Genomic DNA, 27,023 nt, shown 5'->3' with positions numbered 1-27,023 from the left:
TCTGAATAAACAGATTTTAATGTGATATTAAATAAACTCCTATTGACTGGATTATGGCAAAAACCCAAACAGGATAAAAAGGATGCACCGTTCATCCTGGCATCTAGCCTAATATAATAAAACAAGTAAAGGAACAGAACAGAAGGCATCATTGGGTAGTGATGTGTAGGGGTGTTATGTATGGAGGAGAAAAAATGACTTAAGTATAACTAAATGAATAAGTGAATAAATGCAAAAATAAATACATACATTTTGTCAATGAAAAAAGGTATAATTAATGATGTGTGAAATTGGGCAAGCGTAACGATCTGAACGACTTTGACAAGTGCCAAATTGTGATGGCTAGATGACTGGGTCAGAGCATCTCCAAAACAGCAGGTCTTGTGGGGTGTTCCTGGTATGCAGTGGTTAGTACTTACCAAAAGTGGTCCAAGGAAGGACAACCAGTGAACCGGCGAGAGGGTCATGGGCGCCCAACGCTCATTGATTCATGTGGGGAGTGAAGGCTAGCCCGTCTGATCCGATCCCACAGAAGAGCTACTGTAGCACAAATTGCTGAAAATGTTAATGCTGCCTATGATAGAAAGGGGTCAGAACACAGTGCATCGCAACTGTGCTGACCCCTGTCCACCACTGAAAGCTCCTACAGTGGGCACGGGAGCATCAGAACTGGACAATAGAGCAGTGGAAGAAAGTGCCCTGGTCTGATGAATCACGTTTTCTTTTACATCATGTGGGTGGCCAGGTGCATGTGCGTCACTTACCGGGGAAGAAATGGCACTAGGATGCACTATGGGAAGAAGGCAAGCCAGTGGAGACAATGTGATGCTCTGGGCAATATTCTGCTGGGAAACCTTGGGTCCTGGCATTCATGTGGATGTTACTTTGACACCACCTACCTTCAAGGCAACAGTATTCCCTAATGGCAGTGGCCTCTTTCAGCAGGATAATGCGCCCTGACACACTGCAAAAATTATTCAGGAATGGTTTGAGAAACATGACAAAGTGTTTGAGGTGTTGATGGGCCTCAAAATTCCCAGATCTCAATCTGATCGAGCATCTGTAGGATGTGCTAGACAAACAAGTCCGATCCATGGAGGCCCCACCTCGCAACTTACAGGACTTAAAGGATCTGCTGCTAAAGTCTTGGTGCCAGACACCACAGCACACCTTCAGAGGTACTGTGGAGTCAATACCTCGACGGGTCAGAAGTGTTTTGGCGGCAAAAGGGTAAATGTAAATGTAAATATATATATTCACATTTCTTCATTTATTTATTTATTTCTGTATTTCTGTCTCCGGACGATAATAAGGTAGGCAGTCCTAACCTCACTCAATGCAGAATTGGTTAAAGAGGTGGGATCATTTAAGCTCTATTGCTACTGTCTTGGCTTGCAGTGGCTACTCTCTGCTACACTGGAGCGTTGCCAGCTACAAGCCACTTAGCTAAGTTGTTAACATTCATGCATTTTCTGTAGTCCTGTGTTACCAATGGCAATTTTTTACAAGCCACTGCTAATAATTTAAGATCATTAGCAAATGATTTTGAGAACTGTGCACCAAATAACTATCTTCTATTTCGCCTGGAAAGATTAATGGATGATTTTTGGATAATGAGATTTAGTTTGGATCTAAATCTAAATCTAGTTCAGATCTAAAATCTAAATGGAACTTGACCTAGCTGTGTCTAGGTCTTCAAGAAATCGCCCGCCAACTTCACATTCTCTCAGAGACAGAGGACGCAAACGCTGGACATCCAGCCTACCTTTTACCTCCAAATATAATCAAGGCTCACCTCCTTTTGGGCCACACCACTGGAGACACAGCACAGCTGCTAAAATAGACAGTATTTGTTTACTGTCTGTAGTCTACTTGCACTTCATCATTACAAAAAAAAATTATTCTGTCTATTTTACCAGTGGAATTTCTGTTTGTTCCTTTGCAGTTAGTCACTACCGTTTGTATAAATTTGCACATAGATATAATGCTACTGCCATTTTCAGCAACAGCAAAAATAAAAAGGAAAAGCAGACAGGCTAGACAGAGTGTTGAGTACAAATGACCTTATCCCATACAGTGCCATTCTCCGACGAATTGTTCGCTCACACACTGCAAGCAGCTGTGCTATGTCTGAAACGACCTCACCTCTTTAACCAATCCTGCATTGAGTGAGGTTAGGACTGCCTACCTTATTATCGTACAGCCACACAAATATAGAAATAAGTAAATGAAGAAATGTAGAAATACGGAAATAAATAAATGTAGTAATACAGAAAAATATACATAAATGTAAAAATACAGAAATAGATAGATAGATATGTAAGTAAGTAAGTAAATAAATAAATAAATAAATAAATGCAGAAATACAGAAATAGCCCAAATATTTGTTGACGTATGAAAAAGTAGAAATAAAGGCATTCATTATACCCTTTTTCATGACCAAAATATATTTATTTATTCATTTATTTATATTTAAGTCATTTTTTTGTCCTCCACAGTTATGTTGTCACAGTATCAAGGTTAAACATGGTATGACCAGACAGTTACCTCACCACCAACTTCAAAATACTGATTAAAATGCGTTTCTGTGTAGAACCCTTTACACGTTTAATTTATTTTTTTTTAATCTGATCCAGTTCCTTACTCCTGTGGTTATCACCCTTTTTGTGTTCAGCTGCAACACTCCAAAATTTGGCACTAGCTCCCTCTGGACCCCTAAATCATAATACAGCAACTTTCATTTCTTCATTAAGGGGACATGGACTGCACTGAAACCCTTTGGGTGTGTAATCTGCTACCTTTGTAAACACATTACATTGCTACCTCTTCCTGCGTGTCCCTACCATGCTCATAACTATCATACACAATCACTGTTAAAAGTACAGAAGAACATGGCATTGCTGACCAGAACGAAACAAAACTACTGTTTTCCTTTTTCAGCTACGCAGCACCACACACTGCCACGCTAGTTACTTTTTCTGACCAAGTGTGGCTCTTTTGTCTTTATAGCAACAAGGTGATAAACACTGCCAAAGTTAGACATGTTATGGAAAAGTCATTCTAAAAAAAAAAAATAAATAAATAAAATAAACAACTTTCTAAGAAAGAACAGCAGTTAAGGACTTAATGGTTTTAATGTCCATGGTTTTAAAATAGGATGTTCTGCAAGATCATATAGGTGTGATGCTCCAGTGTCCATATACTTATATATACATATATAAGTGTATACCTATATATACATATATAAGTGTATTTAAATACTTAAATATAGTTATATTTATAATTAGTGTATATTAAGCTTAACATGAATGTTGAGTCAAGTATAGGGTAGGAGTTCGTGTTGGCTATTTGATCTAACGGTAGCCTCCTGTTACAAGTTACTTAGAAAAATAAAGATCACAAAGCCATTTTAATCAATTAATTTTACTAAGCCCAAGGAATGTGTCCTGTGAACCTGCTAAAGGCGTTTTAAACTGTTAAGAGCAACAAATTGAGTCCACCACTAAACTGAGACCAGTACTGAATAGACCATCCAATTTAAAACTCGTTTAGATAGCTATGGTCTCAGCGGTTTTCTGATGCACTAACATCAACTAGCCAACTATATTACAAACCCAGCAGTTCACCACTCTTACCGGCTAATTCCTAGCTTTCACATCGCCAGGCAAGTGTGCAATCGCTTAAACAAGCAGACTAACAACACAAAATAACAGAATAGAATTTAATTGACCACTGAGTGTTTCTTAAAGAATTTAACATTTAACATTTATAAAAGATGTCTGGCAAACCAAAGCGACTAGCTACATTAAGCAACAAATGTTCCAAAAAGAAACCGTATCAAAACTAATTAAAACTCTTCATGGATATATTGAGGTTACACAGTTAGTGTACAGTTAGCTAGTGTACACTTCAAAATGATCTGGTAGAGCGCAGCCTGTTCGGCTAGCATTTCAGAGCTAACTAGCGTATTACAGGGCGTCCCAAAAGTCTCCATACACAGGGGAAATGAACACTTGTTAGCAAAATGTCACCCAAAATTTTTCATTCTTATTTTATATTATACCCTATATATATATATATATATATATATATATATATATATATATATATATATATATATATATATATATATATTTTAATCATTCTCATGGCTGGATCGGAAAGTTGTCGCAAGGTTGCAGTGGACTTTAACAGAAACCATGGAAGGCACATCACACACAAATTGCCAAATTTATTTTAAAAATTCAAAAAGAGTGATGTGTTGTGGACCCACCGAGAACATCCAGTGGTGCTGCCATACTTAGTCCCCTGTATGGAGACTTCTGGGACACCCTGTAGTTAGCAAGTTTGCTAAACTGCCCTTTAATTTTGCTGACGTCCATCTAAATGACTGCTATTTTCTAGTCAACGCTTTTTCTGTGTTACTGTAAACACAGTAATCAACAGTCTGTATCAGTTTACACTACTCCGGACTGCGGGAGCTGACCTGCACCAGGCCCTACAGCGGCTATCGCACAGTTAGCTGGGCTAGCGAAGCGGACTGGTACTGTTGTTGTTGTTGTGTTGTTGTTGTTGTTGTGAGCCAGGGCCAAGGGAGGAACCTGCGCGAAGGCCGCAAGCCCAAAACGCAGCGAGCAAAAGCAGTACAACTCGTGCACCAACCTTTTGGGAACCTCGGATCCGATTATTTCTTTCTTCTAAGAATCACAAAAAAGAATTAACAACTCAACTAGCACATTACACCTCGTATCCATCTGCAAACTCAGTCACAGCACTACACAGTCATCACCGCGTCTCTACCACCAGCCTCGAGCCGTGACGCCACGACGTACCGTCACTTCCTCTCACTTCCGGGAAGGGGCTGGGGGTTTAAGCATGCCTGACGCTTGAACGCGGGAGACTACAAGATGAACTTTTATAAACTTTTTTAAATTCTAATTTTTTTAATATGACGTAACGCTAAATAAAATAAAAAAAGTGGACGTTATGGACACACACCAGGTCCAGGAGGTTCCCCAAGCATTCCAATCATATTATTTTATATGAATGAATGAACAGAATTAAAACTGAATTGTCTTTGATGAGGGAAAAAGTCAAATAAACAATACAATAAAAAGAACTGAACAGCACTCTGTATATACACAAGGAATTAAAGCTCTAAACATAAAATATAGAATAAAATACATACATACATATATACGTACGTATTAAAATTAAGACAAAGAAAAAAAAATAACTATGACAAGACAATTCCATGCAAATGTCAACCTTATAAGTAGGACCAAAACTACTTTTAAAATGTTCACTTATGTCTTTAACTCATATTTCACTGTATTTAACCTCCCTGGTTCAGACCCATCACATCTTTCACAAAAATCCATAACACCATTTTTTTTCTTAATGATGTATTCCCCAAACAACAAATATTTTCAAATTATATTTTTGGCATTCATTCAAATATTTTTCATGAGACAAGCATTGTGTATATATTACAATATTAAAATATATTCTTTAAAGTTATTTTCTGGATTTTCGTTTTGATATTCTGTCTCTCCATGTTAGAATACATCTACCATTAAAAGTATAGAATGATCATCTCTTTATTAGTGGGCAAACCAACAAAATCAGCAAGGGATCAAATACTTTTTACTCTCACTGTATATGCAATGCTTATATATTATATATATATACAATGCTTTTGTGATGGTTTTTATAATTCACAGTTTGTAGAAATCATGTCTGTTTGATGTCACAACCATAATGCTGATAAATTGTATTGTATGTAAATGTTAATTTGCATATATTTTAAACAAATTGACTCATTGATAGACAAAGAACTTCTAAAATCTAAAAAAGTGATCTAAAATCACTTCAGTTGGTTCTAAAGCCAGTGACACCTCCAAAATATTTCACCAGAGAGCACCTGAAAAATAACAATTAAGCCTTTAGGCTAATAATTTCTGCATTGGTTCTTGGTCATCTGAGTAGCTATAGTTCTGAAAAGAGCTGCAGGTGAATGACATTTTAACCACCTGAGTGGTGATTATCTTATAAAGGCTACTGCTTTTATAAGAACACAGTGTGTTTCTGTAAATATTTATATTGATTGAGATGATAAATTGGCCATCCAGTTCCCACAGCAGCATAGAATATGAGGGCTGAAAAGGAGTAGGCTTGCTAGGAAATTGGACATTTGCTTTGCAAATGCACAATTTTTATTTGCAGAGAAAAAAATCCAGTATTTCCTACGGTATACTCTAGAACAAATTTCCATTTATTCATTTCAGCAGTCACTTTATCCTGGTCAGCGTCACAGTGGATCCAAAGCCTATGGGGAGAGGTTTCACAGAAACTCTGCACAGACAGTAACCCAAGCTCAGGATCAAACGCAGGGACCCTGGAGCAGCAAGTCTGTAAGGCTGCCCGCTGTGCCACCATGCTGCACAGAAATAAGTTTTTAATACTAAAATAACTCTCAAGTCACAAGATGAAAAGTTTGTGTGTGCATGTCAGAGAGAGAGAGAGAGAGAGAGAGAGAGATTTTTTTAAACTGTTAGAGAAGAAAACAATACCAGGCAAAGACTTTTATATAACAATGTACTGTATTCAACAATGGCTTGATACATATGACTGAGACACGTGACATGTAAGATGTGCGTCAAAATGGGAATATTTCACAGGAAAGGGAAGGAGGGGAAAATGTCTCTTACACTTTCAGCCCACTACCTTATTTTTAATGGTCAGAAAGTATTGCCTTCTGCAGGAGCCATATTTCACATATCAATAAGGACATTTCAGCGCTAATTTCACTTTCACACAAGTAAAGTGTGTGATTTATTTCTAATTTATAACTTGTCTCGAAGACTGTTTAAGGGAGTTTTAAGATATGTTAAAATATACCCAAGCACCAAAATTAACAGAATCTTTATGGCTAAAATAATTTTGAGATAACTCCTGTTACTATTTGAGCATTGCCATAAGTCCTTACAAATTCCAGTTATGGCATGCAGGGAACCAATCCCCAACAAGTGATTACTTGAGATTACAGGAAACACAAAAGTCAGTATACTATTTCTTCATGATGGTACAAAACTGTATGCAAAAAAAATAAATCTAAGGTAAAGTCATAATTAAAATAGAACTAAATTAAAATAGAGTATTGGAAGGAAATTTACTTTCATTCAAGTGACGGCATTTTTCTTGCTGTTATGAATCATCTCTGCTGCAGGGAGTAAGTGGGCAGTGTCAGTATTCAGAAGAGACCAGTCTTGTGTTACATAACTGTCCAGTGGACTCCCTCCTGAATAAAGAGAATTACAGCCTGCCTGGAATTATTATTATTATTTTTTTTTTTTTTTGCAGTTTTCACACAATGCAACAGTCATGAAGTACCACCATTTATTCTTGTTTAGCTTGCCAAAAGCACATACCCATTAGATTATCTGAAATGTTCTCTGACATAAACACAGGCCTGGAATGACTGGTATGATGGTATACTGTGATCAGAGCTGAAATAGTTATATGTATATAACTGTATAACTATTATGCTTTATCATGTTAGATAATGGCGTCAAAATTATTTATGGGTGTGGTACATACCTTGAAATATGATACACAATTTGTAAGACAAGGTACTTTTAAACAAACTAACATGCTTGGAGAAAATCAGCTAAAAATTTTTTTTACATTGTTTTGATAAACTACTGAAGACTACGAGATTAGCTTAGAATAAGCACACACATACATGCTCTTTCAGTATCCCAATTTCAGCTGTTAGTTGATCTTATTCTCAGGTAACAATTATGCTCCAATTGCTAGAAATTGTGAAGAACACAGAGAAATTAGGCTCTAAATAAAATCACTCTGTGTTGTAGGAAAATCAAGCAGAAGCCATGAACAGTTTAAGCTAACCAGCAATGTGACCTGACTGGTTTGATAAAGCTTAAAGAAGCTACATAACCCTGAGAGAAGGTTCTAGAACAGGGGCAACTTTGCCAAACGAGGTCTGACTCTGTGTGTTTGGTTAATATAACTGTACACTCTATTTAAATACATCAGCACACTAGTGACAAGAACCCTAAGATATTATTTCCCAGTAAATGTGTAATATTCATATATCTATACATGTGTTTATTATATCAGTCCTCAGTACTAATAAGACATGTGCAAGTGTTTTACTATCAACTTCAACAATACATCAAGGCAAAGACCTGTGGAACAAAAAGTTAGAACAGTTTTCATATTTCCACTAATCTCAAATATTCAATTAAAAAAAAACAGTAAGTGCTGTAAAGCAGTTCTTATATGAGGTATTGAAGACCTACATCTACCAAGAAAATATAAAGAAAAACTAAACTCAGTAGCAAAACACTTGTATTTGTGTCAAAAAAAAAGAAAAAAAAAAAAAAAAAGGTTTTCAAAATATTTTAGTACCCAGCAGCGAAATGCCCCCAAAGTTCAGGCAAATTTATGAATTACTTAAAGAATAAGTGAAAAAAAAAATAGTTTAAGCGCTTAATAGTTTAGAAGTTGACTGAATGGAGAATTTGAGAAGTCACTAAATTTGTTTTTGTTAAAACTGCCAGTAGGATTTCCCCCGTCTGACATGTTTCATAAATGCATCCAATTGCAAAATTCATTCTGACACCAGTGTATTAACACAGCTCTCTAGTTTCAAGTCCTGTTTTAGCTTCTGAAGTCCATTGAAACTAAACTCTGCAAAATCTCCTGTCTCGAGGGATTAAACAACTTTAGAATCTATGTGATGTAATTTAATTTTGCCCCTTTTCTGACCCCAATCAATGTGTCACATAAGGCTGCTTTCACACTACACTTTGTTTTTTCCTCAAACACCAGCACACATTTTACATGTAATCCTTCAGGAAGTGCCACTGCCGCTGGTGTGTTTTTGGCCACAGTGGAGAAATAAACTGTTCAGAAAAGCGCTGAGTGATGAGTGATTTTTTTTTTTTTTTAACCTCCCAACCAATCAGGCCTCAAGTTATGCCACAATCAAATATGGAGGACAGAGTGCTAGTGAAAAAAATTTAATGTGATTTACTACAGAGTGAATCAAAAAATATTTCATTGCTAATATTCCAACTTTGCACTACAACTAAAAATAACAACTTGGCTATTTTTACATTCAAGTTTCACAAGCAGCTCTCCTTCTTTTGATTTTCTACCTCCAAAGTCACAGCCTCCTCATCACCAGAGTGAGCTGCTTTTTTCATCTCAACACAAAAGGCGCTATAGCCAGCACTTTTTCTGTAGAAAAAAACGCCTAGTATGAAAGCACCCTAATGTATGCTTTTACGTATATGCATATTTAAAATGTAAAGGTTGCAAAATTGTGGAGTAGTACACAAAGCTTCTAGAAGCAGGAGATTTGTCTGAACTGTCCCATTTCTATGAAAAACTTTGTGTACTTCTCAGTGTTATTACAACCTCTACATTTATTACACAAGTACAGTGTATTTACTCTACTTATGTAAAAAGTTCAAGTGTGCCTATTCTGATTTCAGTTCTCAGGGACAGACATGATGAGGACACCCACATTACAGCACATCTTCTTGTGGTATTGGACAGCCCATGCAAAAATACAATAAGTCAGTGATAGAGGTATATATTAAATGATATCTATTTATAAGGGTGTAGCTGCTGCCTATGTTTGCCATGACACACACTCACATATGGGATAAATGGGATAAATCCTAGAGGACCAACAAGCATGAAAGTGACTACATGTGCGGAGAAGGGCAGGATTCCTAAACTTATTAGTGCCTACCAATGAAACAGGTTTAAATGGTTAGTTTAAAATATATGCATGCTAAAATATTCCCAGTGAAAAAGCTACCCCTGTCACGTCCTGTGGTATTGGTCTTTGAGACTTGGTTCAAGCTTATATTACATCATTATTGAATTATTGTTTAAATCATATTGGTAGAACATTTGGGCATAGAATTCTGAACTGTAGGGATCAGATCCTCAGTTCAGAAGCATAATGCTGAGTTATGCCCACTGGCTTGCCCCATGTGTGTGAGAGATCAGTGCATCAGAGGAAGAGTGAGGTAAATGCAATATGAATTAGTGAAGACATTGCTCAAAAATTTCAAATGGCTCACTTGCTTCCAAGTGCACAAAAAGGCCCTACAGTAAACCTTTACGAGTCCTTAAAGGAAACAAAGTAAAACCCCAAAAATAACAGCTTCACTGAAAATATTATATCAATAATATTTTTCTTACAATCCCTTTTTTCTAGTTTTTTCTTTTTTTTTTTTTTTTTTTTGCTTAAGTTTCAGATGATTTCACTTTTATCGCTCAAGTATATCACAGGATACTATCTATAGAGGATAAGAGGGTAATTTGAGTACCATGCTACATCTTGTTTGGAGAAAGGCTATTGCAGACAATTTCTACAGCACGTACAACCACACATTATACGCTTGTGTAACAAATGTTCCAAAACATGTCAACAAGAAACTAAGTACATATGTATTGTTCAATATTTAGAGTCTTTAAGGACTATCCCTCAAGTCAGTATAAAGTTCTCAACATTATTTGACTTTAACTGTCCCGTTTTACAGACAAAATCTGAAAAAATGCTATTCAAAAAGTAGCAAATTTGGTCAGAGTCCTTTTTTTTTTTTTAAATAAGTAGTGCTTTTGATGGCTTAAGACAGAGGTCTCACTTTGAAATAATCTCACCCAGTGGCAATCTATAGAACTTCAGTGTGCATTTCATGACACCATAGCTGCAATGTCTTCTCATCCAAGTATCTCTTTCCTCCTTGGTTTAAAACATGACAGCTAGTGCTGTAACATATAACTCAAAGTAGGATACCTTTATCAAAATACCTAAAACATGTTTATAAATATTATTTGTTTAAAGTCTCAGAAAGTCTTTAACAGGACAATATTTTATCTGTGGGCTGGAGAATATAACTTCCTGTGTTCCTGATGACAGGCAAATGTGACAGGCAAAAGCTTCAGGAGTGAGAAAACCCTCTTCAGGGATTCAGAGTATTAATAAGCTTCAAGTTCTAGAACTCCCAGTCCAGCGCCTCTTCGCGATTGGCCGCTCGTTCAAGTCGATGGATGATGTTGCTAAGGTTGGCCATTTTCTCATCACGCCTCTGTGTGCTCTTGCTGATCTTGGTGTTGGAATGGAGGGCCTGAGATGGAGAAATGGGGGCAGAAGAGGACGGCACAGGTGAGACAGACATCATGAGGCCGGGAGAGGAGGCAGCCGAGGGTGAGTCGAGGGACACCTCCAGGCTGCTGCGGCATGTCTCTGATGATGCCTTGAAGCTCACCGGGTCCACCGGTGATTTACTTTCACCTTCAAGCATGGCTGTGTTGCTTTTCTGAATGTTGTCTGAGGAAACGGAACCAGAAAGGAGTTTGGGGATGCAAGCTTCTTCCTGCCTAAGACTTTGAGGACAACATGTCAAGTCCCTGTTGCCAGACGTCTGCTCCTCTTCAGTCTTCATCTCAGTTAAATGCGCAGCCATGGAAGAGCATGTACCCTGCCTGATATGCAGCTTCTCCTCCTCTTCCTCTACTTCTTGTTTGACACTGAGCATTGTGGGGCCATTGCAGATTGTATGGGCTTTTTTCCTTTCATCTACATCTGAAATGGGACTGCAGCTCACCGAAGGAGAGAAGTTATGCTCCACATCAGCATCGTTGTCCTGAGGACCTTCCACAAGGACCTCACGCCGCATTCGAGACCTGCTTACAAAATAATCCAGACAATACACAAAGAGATGAACACCCAGGGGAAATATGGACCACTTGAACTCAACAGGCCAAAAAATATTTTTGTTTTCCTTTGGGGGTTTCCTATTTGTCATGCTAAGTTTTTGCACAGTCAATACCGTGAACTGCATTTTGTGTGTATGAAAGGTGCTATATAAAGAAAGCTATTATTGTTACCAGTAGCAAGCTAGGTTCATTCTCTGTATTTTGAATTTTGTCAATCTTGTTTTTTTCTTGATTTGCCAATCATTTTCACTAGGTGGAGCCAGAATGGCATCAGTGGGTCTAAAATCTGCATAGCCTGCTACATACAGTTTACATTATACATTTTGTATGACCACTTTCAGTCTAACAGGGCGAAGTGTGTGAAAACCACAGTTTCTTTCAAACCTGTAGTTGTGAAACCAGTTGATGACAGTGTTGGTCTTGAGATTGAGCTGGGTGGCCAGTATCTCAATGGTGTGCTGGGATGGGTAGGGCTCCTGCAGATACGCCTTCCTCAGAGCCTCCTTCTCCTCTGCATTTAGCACTACTCTGGGCTTCTTAGCTTGGCTGTAGGAACACACCTCCACTTGGGCAAGGCCTGGGCTAATGGAGTCTGAACGTGGTCCCGGAGAGTCGGTGTCTGATCCAGGACTCAACAGGCCATATCTGCGCTTCAGGTATGCTGTAAATGCAGAGGAATGAAGCAGAAATTTAACAGTTGAGCTTCACATTAGTGACACAGTGACCACGTCTCATAATTGGGTGTCATTTATAGAATTCTCTAATTCCTGTGGGGAAAATTGAAATTGCAATGAAAACATTATGAAGTCTTCCTCTTGCTTTCAACCAAACCCATCCTGTGTGTTAAAACTACATGTCTGCTTCACAAGCTGCTCTTTAATGAAAAAGTGCAGAGCTGAGCAAATTTCTGGGCCAGAAAAATGCAAATCAAAAGCCTGAATAGAATTAGCCAGATTCATTGTGTGGCAATATTGTAACACTTTTAAATACTTGCAAGTTTGTACCTTTAAGAATACACAGGAATAAGAATACTATCTGTTCCCATATATGTCTTATAATTCATTTTAAACTATCCTGAATTAGCAGAGATTTGTATTTTTCACAGTACAGTGTTTGACACTGGAGCAGTACCTAAAGTAGTTAAAGTACACTCACCAAACACTTTACTAAGAATATCTGTATACTTATTTATTCATACAATTATCTAGTCAGCCAATCATGTCACAGCAGTGCAATGCATAAAATCATGCAGATAAGGGCCAGCAGCTTCAGGTAATGTTCACATCAACCATCAGAATGGGGAAAAAGGATCATCTCAGTGATTTTAACTGTGGCTAGATTGTTGCTGCCAGACGGGTTGGCTTGAGTATTTCTATGACCACTCTGTACAACTCTAAGCATCTCAGAATGCACTACATGTCAAACCTTGAGGCAGATGGGCTACAACAGCAGCCAAGAACCAAGAGCCAAAAAAGCTGAGGCTGCAGTGGGCACAGGCTCACCAAAACTGGTCAGTTGAAGACTGGAAAAACATAGTCTGTTCTGATGAATCTCAATTTCTGCTGAGGCACACGGATGGGAGGGTCAGAATTTGGTGCCAACAGCATGAATCCATGGACCATGCCTTGTGTCAACAGTCCAGGGTGGTGCAGATGGTGTAATGGTGTGGGGAATGTTTTCTTGGCACACTTTGCACACTTTAATACCAATCAATCGTGGCTTGAACGCCACAGTCTATTTGAGTATTGTTGCTGACCATGTCCATTCCTTCATGGTCACAATTTACCCATCTTCGAATGGCTACTTCCAGCACGATAATGCACCATGTCACTAAGCAAAAGTCCTCTCAAACTGGTTTCATGAACATGACAATGAGTTCAGTGTTCTTCAGTGGCCTTCCCAGTCACCGGCTCTGAATCCAACAGGACACCTTTGGGATGTGGTAGAACAGCAGATTCGGAGCATGAAAGTGCACCTGAAAAATCTGCAGGAACTGCGTGATGCAATCATGTCAACATGGACCAGAATCTCAAAGGAATGTTTCCAACATTTTGTGGAATCCATGCCACAAAGAATTGAGGCTGTTTTGAAAGGCCCTACCTAGTATTAGTATAGTGTTCCTAATAAAGTACTTAGTGAGTGTATATACTCATGTTGTGCCTTGCAGTGACAAGATATAAGTATTCATGAGACAGGTGTATGACGTCATTCAGAAAGGGCTAACACCGATTTAAACTGTGCCATTTCCATTTAGTTCACCTTTTTTCTCCATCTTCTTCATATCTCTCAGTTTGTCCACATTGTGTGGGTCATTTAACCACAGCTGCATGCGCACGAAGGGCTCTCTGCCCTTTAGACTCAGCTTATGCCACGGTTTGGGCCTGGACAGCAGGTCAGAGACGGAGCCTTGTGTAAGACCTAAGATACTCTCGCCAAACAGACGCTGACCTAAAAATCACACAAACACACGTGTAGTGACATACAGTAAGAATAACTCTATGTATCTATGTTTCATACCGAAGCACTCATTAATTATAATAAGATGCATTAAGCATTAATAATAATAGTAAGAGGTTAAAACTACCTAGGTTGTTGTCAGTCAGCACCTCCTTGACCCTCTTGGTTATAGCGTATGTGTCAAGCTCAGGCGACATGGCCACCAGCTCCTGAATGCCTAGTGGAATGTGAGGCTGCTGAAGTGCCAATATGCCTGCTGTGCCCTTCACGCCGTGAGGTTCTGTGTGCTGTGGGTGAGGGTGCTGGTTCTCCTTGCTGCTCTCCAGCACCAAACTCACTGGCTCCAGAGGCATACTGGGTTGGCTGTCCTCTGGGCTGAGTGGAGGGGATGGTGAAGAGTGAGATGTCACTGGGCTTTTGTCTGAGGGGAGGTTCAGGAGAAAGTTAAACAATTAGTTCTGAATAATTAATTATAAATCTGAAATAGTGGATTTTATTTCAGTGGTCAACCAAAGCATCCTAAAATTGGGACAAATTTAAACATTTCTGTAAACAAGCACCAAGTAACCTTGCTTGCTATTATAAACACACTAACCACATGAGTCAAAAGTTTATATAACGAATGTAACTGACCGTGGTTGTGGCTGTGGCTGGACTGCTGATGGAGGCTCTGTCCTAACTGGTCCAGAAGCCACAGCTGCATGCGAATAAAAGGCTCTCGTCCCTTCTGTGTGAGCTTGCTCCAGGGTTTGGGTCTAGACAGCATGTCACTCACGCTACCCTGAGAAAGGCCCAGTACCTGCAGGAGCCAGTCACAGCATTTATGATTATTTCAACAGAAGAACTAGAAGGTAAGTGGTGATATGCAGACTTTGACCTTTGACTAAGAAAAAATGACTATCACCAATAACCAGTTTTAAGTGAAGCCTCAAGTCCACCACATGGTGGCAGCAAAGCACATCTTACGGGACTTGGAAAGTAAAGTAAAAAAAACAATTAATATTTACGAACTGGGTGACTATTTAAGGTGTTTTGTCAATGTTTTGCAATGACTGGTTTGTGTTTTATATGCACACATAAGTGTGTGTTTATACCAACTTACATAATTTTTATACTGTGCTTATAATGTTTCAGTGATGTGTGGCTCTTAAAGAACAGAATTATAAAAAAAATTTACACTGCAAGACTATTAAAAGCTTAAAAGCAATAAAAAACTGGTTAGGCTATTAGACTAGATGAGGCATGTGGCCTGTTAATATTCACAACCTCTTTTGCAAAGTCTTTTAATAACTGGTACATAAAGAACTGTGAAAACAACTGAGATTACAAAAAGCACGTTACAAAAATACAAACCACTGCAGTTACATATAGGGATGCTATTTCCCAGTGCTCTAGAAAACCACTCCACAATTTGTCTGTTCTTCTCTGTCCTCTTTAAAGACCTGACTGAAAGCATATTTCTCTCATACACACTTACCTTTTCTCCAAAAATCCGCTGACAAATGCCATTCTTGGCCAGCTTCTCCTTGACCTGGCGTGTGAGTTCTATGGTATCCACCTCACGATACATATACATCTCATACTGCTCAGGCGTGAGTGGTGGCACAGTGGGCTTCAGAGTGCGAGGAATGTAGGAAGGATAGTAGCTCATCCGTGCTCCTCCACATGCAGCCTGCTCCCCGCTTACACACACTTCTGGCTCGACTTTCACAGGCCGGCTTGCTGGAGGTTCATCTTCCTCAGTGCCTGGCCCCTCCTCTGTGCCCGGGGGGCATTCCACATTCCAAGCCCGGGGCACTGTGGAGGGCACAGAGGACGAGGAAGAGGAGAGTGAGGGTGAGACAGAGGTGAAGGGACGAGACCAGTGCTGGTCAAAATATGTTCCAGCCTCGCCGATTTCCGACTTCACCTTACGGATAATGTTTTGGACAAAAGCAGCAGGAGACAGAACGCTGAGGGGGGTCTGGGGGCTGCCGATGGAGTTGGATGGGCACACGGGCATGGTGCTTCCCTCTTCTTGCTTGATGTAGGAGGGCATAGGGCCAGGCAGAGTTTTGTGGGGCTCCTGCGAGCACAGACTCTGGCTGCTGGCCTCCAGCTCAAGCAGGGCTTGCTGTTGTGCCTGCATCTCCCGTCGCGCCTGCTCCAAGATGCTCTTAATAGTCTCGTCTGAATTACTGCCTCCACCACTGCTGCTGCGCCCTGTAGAAGATCCCAGAGAGGACTTACCATCACCTATAACACACAAACATACAGAAATTCATTAATCATTTTCAGTAGGGTTCAATTGCCAGGTAATTATTTAAGTGCTGAAGAAGTAAAGATTGAAATTGAAGTATTATCTGAATGTCCTGCTTGCACACAATCTTTTTTTAAATGTTGTCACGTGGGGTTTCTCTTTTAAATGGTATAACACACTGTTAGGACTTACGCGTCTCACTTAATACTGCCATCGACATCTCTACTGCTTTCTGTATATTAAATATTTTGTCAAATTTTTTGTCAAAATTATAATGAAAATTTAGGAATGTAATCAGATTTTTGAAATTCTTTTATCAGTTATCTACAAAGATCACAGTATCAAATGTATAATTACATTTTAAGAGTATTAGTTTCCTTTGTCAAAAATGATACATTTTAACATTATACATAGTAAAGTGCATCTATTATCTCATGTTGAAATATACAAAAAAATATTCAAAATGCTAAAAATTCTTAAAAAAAAAAAAAAAAAAAAAAGTTGCTTCAGGTCCCTATAGTACCACACAAATGATTAGGACAGTACATAAAACCTTAATACATTCATAGCATTCCACAATTAGCACATTTTTGCTACTGATTCTTTTTGATTATAGTACTGATTTTTGACTATTCTACAAATATATAACTAGTGCTGGCAGCAATCAGTTTTTCTTAAGATGATCCACTTACACACTGTCTTCCCAACTGTAATATACATCTTAGGAATCCCAAACAACATAAATCATTACTTCAGTATACACAATGTGAATTATATATGCAACAAAAATCTCAAGACTAGTTCAATACCAATTATTTAAGATAATTAGGCAATTAGTCAGGTTTATAAGGGGTGGAATCAGCTCTTTGGATAATTATTACCCTTATCATAACTACCATAACATGTTTGGTATAATACAGAATAATAAACATGAATCTATGTTTCACGTATAACAATAAGTAAATATTCATTCACATAGTTTTGACAAAAATACACCATTTCAAAGAAACATGCTATGTGAGAACATTGACAGAAATCAAGATTATGAAGCATATTAAGGCTCTAAAAACCTCCTCGCAGAAAGTTATTACATAAAATTAAGTGGTTACAAATACAAAGCCTAATGACAGAGACTGTTTTATGAGAGTTTTGCGATAAGGTTGCTGTAAGTCCAATAATAATGGGCATTTTTGTTACTATAGCTTTAGCTACAGCCTGCCAACACAGTAGGTAGTGACATATTCTCTTAGTTGACACTTTTTCACTTTGGTCTTTCTGTTTGCAGTTTAGACTTACCCTACTACCTATGAGAAAATGACTGCTAGAGCATAGAAGACCTTGATTATGATGAGAAACTCTCTCACAATTGTGTCAATTTTAACCAGAATTGCAGTCAACTGAGAAAGCCAGAACCATAAGAAACAGACTGAATAGCAGCAAAATAGACCACATCAGATGGAAATGGTGTAAATTAGGCTTGTGCAATATAATGATTTTACTGTCCCTTTTATTGTATGATATTACACTGCTACGATATCCAGTTATACTGATTATATTATATTACCAGACCTGCAAACCTTTACACAATTTGCACAGGAGCTCCACAATTAAATAATGGGAGATGAGCCTATCAACATTTGAATTTAGGTGTTTTTTACTCTTCAGTATTAACCGACACCACCTGGAAACCCTGTCTTCTTCTCCCTATATCACAGGCACTTGTGACATGATCCTCGCTTTCTGTCATGGTAAACTGAGAATATTTTGAGTTCATTAATATGAAATAAAATCTATTAATATATGTTTGACTTGGCTAACATTAGGCAAGTATATATTTAACATCAGTTAATTAATTATTAGGGATGCCAAATCATTTTGGCACTGTCAGGTGTCAGGTGCTGTAAATGTTTATTTCACATAAATTTATTGTCTTTTTTAGGCTGTGGGTTCTGCATGAGTACATCATTTGTTTATTAGCAAGGAAAAATCAATATTGCACAAGCCTATTGTCAATGCACCAAATGTTCTCCCATTCCATCTGAAAAATTGACACATTTGGCAATTCACAATGTGACATACTAAAGAGTCAGGAGTCAAGGAGTCAAAGTGTCAGATGAGACAGTGACAGTGCTGTGCGACCCATGATCAAGATTTTCAAGCCTATATCAAACCTGCATTCATGCTGCACCAACTTTCCAATTGACTGCATGCTCAATTGGGTTAAGGTCTAGTGATTGACTTGGCCAGTCTAAAACCTTCTGGTTTCCCTGATGAAGTTCTTTGCTGTGTTGGCAGTGTGTTTTGGGTCATTGTCTTGCTGCATGATGAAGTTCCTCCAAATTAGATTGGAGGCATTTCTCTGTAAATTGGCAGACAGAATGTTTCTGTATACTTCTGAATTCATCCTGCTGCTACCATCATGAGTTACTTCATCAGTAAAGGTTAGTGAGCCTGTTCCAGAAGCAGCCATGCAAGCCCAAGCCATGATACTACCTCCACCATACTTGACCGATGAGTTTGTATGATTTGGATCATGAGCAGATTTGTTCTTTCCCAAAAATAGTAGTCAGTGACCTCTCCAACAACCTCCACAGGGCAGGGGTGAAGGTATCCCTATCAACCGTTCAAAGAAACTTTGAGAGCAGAAATATAGACGCCATACCACAAGATGCAAACCACTCATCAGTAGTAAGAATCAATAGGCCTGATTAGATTTGTTCAATGTCTGGTTGTTAGTACACTAGCGGTTTTTCTTCTTTCACAGGATATTCCAAATTGTTGTACTGGCTATGCCCAATGCTTGTGCAATGTCTCTGATTGATTGTCCCTCTTTTCTCAGCTTCGAAATGCTTGCTTTTTTCCACATAGACAGCTCTCTGGTCTTCATGCTGGTTTATCCTTTTTAACAACAAATGCATGTCTTCAAAGGTGAAACCCAGTTGCTCAAAGCAAGAGTAGACATTCAGAGCTATTAATTGTTTAAACAATCAATCTAACAGGGCACACCTGGGCAAGAAGAAACACCTCTCAGCTACCAATATTTTTGATCTCTTGAAAAATGGGTGGGTTCAAACAAAAGGTGCCATGTTATAAAATGTTTAACACATTTAGATGGAAAATCAGGAAATGAAAGCTGAAATTCTGATCTATCCTCCCATATTCTTCTTTTGATCTCAAACCTAAAGTGTATGGAAAGAACAAAAGAATTGTCCTTGCCATTCCAATACTTTCAGTGGGGACTGTACATGGAGGGAGTTCGATTACAAACAAAAAAGGCTTCCAGTGTTGTAGATATTGTAAAACTTGGTTCCTGTCATAAACACTGTAAATAAATGAACCATTTTTCTTTCTGTGTGGCTTTGCTTATTTATCAACCAGCAAATTTTAGTTTAATTTTTAGTGGAGAACAAGACTTAACCCATGTCTAGAAAAGCTCCCTACCTCCTCGCTGGGACTGGATCTCTTTCTTAGCCTGTTCCAGAATGTTCTTAATGGCGTCATCTGACCCAGTTTCTGGAGTTCGGATGCGAGGAGTGATACTCCCTGCACAGATTGTAGGAGAGACAGAATGGGAGTGAGAGAGTGGATATGAGAGAGAGGGAGAGAGACAGAGAGAGCTAAGGTGGTGTTGTTTGGGAAAGGGTGGGTGGGGGGGTTTCTGGGGGTTGATCAGAGCTCCAAAGCTTTCGTCTTGGCTGCTAGAGCAATGACCTTTGAGACCATGGCAACCAGTAAGCTTGCAGTAGCTCCCATTTTGAAGCAGAGAAAAGCCAACAAGTAAACAGTCAAGAGTCAATGCATCATCAATAAGTATAGGGTAAGAAAGCATTGCATTTATACTTTAAGGTTTCAGATACTAGAGTGGAGCTGGCAAAAGCAGTTCATTAGACGAGTAAGGCTGACAATATGGCTACGCTGTGTTAAGGGTAAGCATAATTGGTATATAGCAATACAATATACTTGGTATATATGTGGTATTCCACAAACACAATGTTGTCATCACTGACCTTTCAGTATAACATCATATAACAACATAGAACATGCAGTCCCATACAAAAGACCATATTCTTCACATTCATTATATTCTGTTTTATTATGTATCACTGCTGCACTGTGGGATGAGGCACTAAGGAAAAACATTTCACTACATTAATACATCACATATATGTAATGTATGTGACAAATAAAGAACCTTGAACCTTGAAGAGTGAAGGCAATCCCATAATTATTCTTCCTATATTTCTAAGCTTGTTTTTTTAAAGTTTAAAAAAAAAAAAGACAGACAGAACTGTTGCTCTTTTTGTTGCTTATTTCTGTGATTAAACAACTAATGTATGCAACAAGCAGATATATATTTAAAGTACAATATTGTAAAATTTATCGTAGGTTAATATCACATCACAATATTCTATTTTTAAAAATATAAAAGGTATGGAAATGTCAGTGATATGAAAATTTTGGATTGTTGCATGCCTAAGGGCCTTTTCCACTGGACGAAGACTGGACAGAAAACAGAATTTTTTTGCTGTTGACTACAGGTCCAGTAACCAGTACCCAGTTGTACTGTTTTTGGAATTTAGTCTAAAGAAACTAAAGGTACTTGTGTTCAAGGCTAATAGCACTGTTGTTTGCTGATGTTGGTTTTGGTTTTGAGTACTGGGTCCCACAATATACAGCAACATACACACAAACAACCTAGAAAAGAAAGAAAAAATAAATAAAACCACAAGATAATCTTGTTGTTGCTGTGCTTTTGTTGTCAAAAACAACACTGCATTAACAAAAAAGAAATAATTGAATTTTTATATCTGAACTTCACAAATGGCTGTGTCAAGGATGAAATACTTATAATTTTATTTTTGTTTCATTATAGTTTCTTCAACAATAGGTTGCAATTAACTGAATTTTAACTGAACTGAACTATTGGCATTGTGACCATTTCAGATATTCAATTTAGTGGAAAAGCAGAATTAGAATCTCTAGTTTTGTTGGCTCTGATTTTTTTTCCCCCCATTTTTCTCCACGATTCAGTCACCTACCAATTCCCTCTCAAGGGCCAGCTCTTCCCTATCATATGGCAGCTATCAACTGAGGAGGGTGAAGGCTAACACAAGTTTCTACATCACAGGGCAGGGTAACAAACTCAAAGGAACTATCTATCTGCCCCCTCTTAAATGCCTACGATTGACTAATGGGCTAGAGTTACTGTGATTGACAGGGTGGAGGGAGTATGACATCCCTCCCACCCAGAGAGCCTATTAAATATTGCTCCCTTGGCTCCCAGCCACTGTGGCATCATCGGGATTTAAACTCGTTCCCTATCTCCTGACTCTAGGGCAAATACTTTGTTTTTGTTTATGAATGTGCTGTAAAAAATATCTTCGAGTGGATCAGGAAAGCTGGACACATTTGCAAGTGGTAAGAGAAAGTCTTGGGCTGGTCAGAGACATACCTCTCTGGCGAACTTGGATTGTGCGCAAGGCCAGGATGTTCTGTTCATCAGACAGGAACTGCTTCATCTTGATGAAGGGCTCCTTGCCTTTGACTGTCAGCTTCCTCCATGGTTTGGGCCGAGCCAGAATCTCACTGACGGAGCCTTGGGAGAGGCCCAACACGTAGTGCCCAAACACCCGCTGACCAATGTTATGTTTGAGAAGCTGCTCTTTCACTTGATAGGCTATCTCTGCTGTGTCTAGCTGGTCCTCGTCCCCACCTCCTGAGCTCCCACACTCTGATTGGTCACTGGCTAAGCCAGTTTCCATCACCGAGGGCCCTGAAGAGCCTGGATTGGCTGACATGAGGGCAGCTTTTGCAGCAAACAGGGCGGTGGGGAAGGCCATGAGTGAGGTGGCATCCTTTTTAAAGTGAGGAGAGAGGAGCTGCTTCTGCAAGAGGGGACCTGTAGCATGTTTCTCACTTGAGAAAGATGATGCAGAGAAAGATCGTGGGAGCTCATGGGTCCCGGAGGTCCCGTCAGGATTGGGTGGTCCCGGACTGGAGGAGGAATGGCTGTCTATTGGTAACACTCCTGGAGGGGAGGAGTATGAGCTCATGGGGCGCCCCAAATCCCTGCTGGAACCATCTGATTGCTCTTCATCTGAATGGACACACAGAAGAATTTTTGGGGCATGAAGGAAGTCATTAAGGAAGGTCATATTCACTTGTGCATTGTAAATACAGCAACTAAGTTGAAATATTGAAAATGTATTTAAATGATTATCATCTTACCAGAACTCTGTAGGACTCTGGCTTTGTCCGTCACAAATTTGTTGGAGTGTAAAAAAGTCTGTTTGTCAAGCAACAAAGCCTCTGCAACTTTGTCAGAGTCCTGTCCACACACACACACGCAAACAGTTAAACTCAGATTAATCAATGCTAGTGGATGTACACTGCCATTATAGATGATGGCTAGCATGGTATTCACTTGCTTATGGCAGAGTTTCCTTACTGACAGAACTAAACTACTTAAAGAAAAACAAAGGGGCTTTTGTGGAAAAGTAAAATCATTTATCTATTGTTTCAGGTGGTAGCAAACATGCCAATATGACGCATAACTCAGAGGGAATGAACCATCAGCAATGAAAGCTCACAAATCTTAAAGTCAGTTTTCTCACCTGGGAAGAGCTCCCATTTGCTGATGTTAGTTTCATTGCTTTAAGAATGCTGTAGGGGGAAAAAGAGAAATCAAGACTGTCCTGATTAACAAACAGACACAGTCAATAGTGACCCATACACTTTATTGAAAAGAGACTTTTTTTTTTTTTTTTTTTTTTTTTACCTGAGTTCAGTTTTGATTTCTTCATAGTCTAACTGAGACTGCAGTTTAACCTCTAATTTCTGCAAAAAAACACAGGAATAGTACATCACAGATGATGTGATATCAAGGATGCATGTGTATATATATATATATATATATATATATATATATATATATATATATATATTTTTTTTACATATATATATATATATATATATATATATATATATATATATATATATATATATATATATATATATATATTTACACACACACATATATATATATATATATATATATTTACACACACACACACACACACACACACACATATATATATATATATATTTACACACACACACACACACACACATATATATATATATATATATATATATATTTTATATATATATTTTTTTTTAGTTACATGCAGTAAAGTCATATGATAAAAAGAGCAATTGTCTGGCTGTTTTACTCTTTCCAGCTAAACATAATACACAACATGACCAACTAGCAGATTAAAGATTAAAAAGATTAGAAGATTAAAGTTTTGCATATGTCACTCTAACTTCAATTCCACCATCAGTACTTACACTTCCCCAAACCCACACCATCACTGCACTACATGGTGTTATGTTGTTGCTGTTACACACCCATTAAAAAATTGATAGTTTGAGCACAGGAAAGACTGACTTGTGTAGGACAGGGTGGCCTGCAGGTCTGTAGCTGGAAAACTAGTTAACATCATCTACATGTTGAAACTTTTCTGCCCCACTTACTTCAATAGCCTCTGTCTTATAGGCCAGCTGATGTTCAAGATCTGCTAGCTGACTTGCTGAAGAGTCCTGTACTTCCTGGAGAGTGAACTGCAACCTCTGGACATTCTCAAGCAGGCGGAGAATCTCTCTATCTTTAGAGAAGAGCACTGCTTCTAGCCGTGATTGTGAGCACGTGTCTTTCTCATCCCTCCCTCCTTTCCCCTGAGATGGGCACCACAGCAGAGAAGCAAAGCAGTGAGGGAGAAGAAAAAACATGAAAATCCTTTTTCAACTTCAAAATGCCTGCCTCCATCCTCTCCGCTTTCCTATAATCATATTACTTCAAAGTGTTGCTAATGAGGAGCCAGAAGCACGAAAAATTTGATTTGTGGCACCAACAGTATGGATAAGTGACTCTTTTTTCTGTACATGAGTGTGACTCGAGAGCCTTGGGATGACTTTGTGGTAAAGTGAGTCTTTTCTCTTTAATCTTAAAAGTTTTGGTGTGAATAGGGAATCACTTGTACCTCACTGGGACCCTCGTCACTCCCTTTAGAAATGCTGCGACTGCTGGTTAGCTGGTCCCTCAGTCGCTCCACCTCCCTCTGGGCCAAATCTGCTCTCTGTCATCAAACACACACAATTCTGCTTTACAACGACCTGTCAACATCACCTGTGCAGTGAAAGTACAATAAAATTCTACAAACTATAACACTGAAACCACAATGCTCTTAGACTTCTAAGTTTCTGAATCGAATGCTTACACCAAGTGCACATACTATAACATAAATCAATGAGTAGAACAAAATCTCAAAAGTCAGTCAAGAGCATTACGTACAGGGAGAACCTGAAATAGAGAATCTCTCTCCCACTCGCTCTCTTTCTACTCCATTCTGCTGAGGTAGATGTTTACTTGCAGGCACTTTCTTTCCCAAACTACTTCCCTGCACAGTCACACTCGGCCTGCTAATTAATGACTCATTTTCCGAACATTTATATAAAAGCTGCTGGCGAAGGGAGAGATAGAGAGAATGGAAAATCATGGCGGAGAGAAAAAGAAAAAATGGAAGCAATCAGTACGACGAGGTAACTAACAGACGTATCACGCTTCTCTCTCAGCAGCTATCGCTCTGTGCTGTCTCATGGCCCTCTGCTACCTGCAGACGGCTAATCACGAAGCCCTGAGAAAGCGGAGGGTAGAGGGCGGGTGGTAAGAGGAAGAGAGGCCACAGGGGCGTCTAATTAATCCTGAGGCTTGATTACAAAAGGTGATTACCTTAACAAATGCAGGATCCTCAAAATTAGTGATAGAATGGAAAGCCCTGTGCTCACCTGGTTAGCCTTCTCCAAGTTTGTCTTGAGCTGGGCCAGTTCCTCTGCTCTGGAAGACACAATACACACTGCCTATTAAAATAATCAGGAAGATAACATGAATATTGACAATCAGTATGGCTTCTGACCAAACCATCTTTTATATTTTATATAGTTAGATACACAAACTCACAACTGCCGTAGTCACATTATCTATATATTGCATTCCTAACAGTTTACCAAACAACAGCCAAATTCTAAACTCTCAAAGATGTTATGAGTATTATGAAGTATGAGAAATCAGAAAAAAGAAGACACAAGGCATCCTATCATTAAAATGGAATGAGTCACATCTATCGCATATTATTTGACATCATATCTCAACATGCCTACACACTCCCAACAATCAGAGCACTCATTTGAATAGCGTCTTGGGGAGATTATTCATAAGGTTTGTTTGAAGTTCAACAGTTTCCTCTCAGTCATCAGGGAGCTGATTTTCAAAAGGTGGAGAGGCTGAATAATGAGGAAGGCTGAAAGTTTGATTAAATACATGAATCTCTGAGGTTCTCCTAAACAAAGATCCTGTCTATATACTTTATAGAGTCTATTTGCTGCAAGTGTAAGCGCATGGAGTTGTTGTACAATGAGGACACTGTATTACACTAATTCACAATTTAATATTAATATTTTAATATAATATAAGGACATTGTCCTTCTGTCTCTGGGTATATAAGTGTCTGTACTAATGAAAATTAGGGCATAGGGCCAGAGACATATTCTTCACAGAAGACTCCATACTACTTATTGAATACCACATCACTCATAAATAAGTGAATAGTAAATAAGTGTCTATGCTAAAGAATTCCTTAAACTATCAGCTCTGAGATCACTAATGTATATGTAGCAGCAGGATGGCAGCCAAAAACAGAGGCACTTCAGTAGCAGTAGTCCTCACGTCACAGAGAGGAGAGAGAAAGTATTCAAAGTTTAACCAAACAGAAACTGTGCATCATATCTGAAAACAGAGGAAAATCCTGAAAAAGAAGTCCTGTAGTTGAGCTTTCGTGTCTTCCATAGCAGACCTTAAAAATAAAAAAAATAAAAAAATAAAAAAACAGTTTTTTCTAATTCCCACTGACCGGCACCTCATATAAGTTTCAGGTTCATTCAAAGTGCGAGCTGGAGTCTGTCTGTTAGATGATGTCAAGCCCAATTTTTTGATGAGGCAATCTGTTACCAGAGACAAACAGAAATTGCTCATATTTCCTGCACTAGTTAGTCAAGAACTCTTATGTATAATCAAAGCAGCTACACCAGCTGAGAGTGGACCATGTGGAAAATAATTTGAGGGACTATATATGGTTTGAGGAAATATAATTGAAGAGCAAAATTTGATCATTTACAAAAGTTAGAAAGGTGTGGTTATGATAGAATAGGGAGAACTGACAGGAAAATGCATATTACAGGAAAGAACGATGGCTCTATTATGCTTTTGAGGACATTTTCTTGGCATGGTTCGGGGTCACTGAGAATCAATACAAAGTTATTCTGAGTGATCACCTATACCCTATGATGAAACATTTCTATCCTGATGGGCACGGTCTCTTCCAGGATGACCCCGCCTCATCCACAGGGCACAAGGTCTCACTGAATGGTTTGATGAGTATGAAAATTGATAAATCATATGCTATGTCCTTCACAGTCACCAGATTTCAGTCCAATTGAACACCTA

General features: G+C 38.7%; 2 protein-coding genes across 22 annotated transcripts in view; both read right to left on the bottom strand.

Annotated features, from left to right (window-relative positions):
* mtmr3 (myotubularin related protein 3) overlaps positions 1-4,853 on the bottom strand; it is a 40,306-nt gene extending 35,453 nt beyond the window's left edge. For 9 of the 15 annotated variants that reach the window (XM_053235956.1, XM_034306632.2, XM_034306626.2 and 6 more), the window contains exon 1: positions 4,663-4,852. The gene's annotated coding sequence lies outside the window, so the exon portion shown is untranslated. The other 6 variants (XM_053235960.1, XM_053235966.1, XM_053235958.1 and 3 more) reach the window with 4 other exon arrangements.
* A 1,730-nt stretch (positions 4,854-6,583) lies between these two features.
* cux2b (cut-like homeobox 2b) overlaps positions 6,584-27,023 on the bottom strand; it is a 118,191-nt gene continuing 97,751 nt past the window's right edge. For 5 of the 7 annotated variants that reach the window (XM_034306836.2, XM_034306837.2, XM_053235954.1 and 2 more), the window contains 14 exons: positions 25,310-25,358; positions 24,505-24,600; positions 23,999-24,199; positions 23,241-23,299; positions 23,077-23,125; positions 22,691-22,790; positions 21,915-22,559; positions 19,904-20,005; positions 15,701-16,458; positions 14,857-15,022; positions 14,351-14,644; positions 14,026-14,214; positions 12,151-12,427; positions 6,584-11,736 (listed from right to left, as the gene is read on the bottom strand). In XM_034306836.2, the coding sequence (XP_034162727.2) occupies positions 11,043-11,736; positions 12,151-12,427; positions 14,026-14,214; positions 14,351-14,644; positions 14,857-15,022; positions 15,701-16,458; positions 19,904-20,005; positions 21,915-22,559; positions 22,691-22,790; positions 23,077-23,125; positions 23,241-23,299; positions 23,999-24,199; positions 24,505-24,600; positions 25,310-25,358 (3,679 nt within the window). In that variant the 3' untranslated portion in view covers positions 6,584-11,042. The remainder of the gene's footprint in view (positions 11,737-12,150; positions 12,428-14,025; positions 14,215-14,350; positions 14,645-14,856; positions 15,023-15,700; positions 16,459-19,903; positions 20,006-21,914; positions 22,560-22,690; positions 22,791-23,076; positions 23,126-23,240; positions 23,300-23,998; positions 24,200-24,504; positions 24,601-25,309; positions 25,359-27,023) is intronic. The other 2 variants (XM_053235953.1, XM_034306839.2) reach the window with 1 other exon arrangement.

This window comes from Pangasianodon hypophthalmus, chromosome 8 (assembly GCF_027358585.1).
Source record: "Pangasianodon hypophthalmus isolate fPanHyp1 chromosome 8, fPanHyp1.pri, whole genome shotgun sequence".
In the NCBI taxonomy this organism is placed as follows: domain Eukaryota; kingdom Metazoa; phylum Chordata; class Actinopteri; order Siluriformes; family Pangasiidae; genus Pangasianodon; species Pangasianodon hypophthalmus.
Note: the sequence above shows the minus strand (reverse complement) of the source record. Positions and strands in the feature narration are given on the sequence as shown.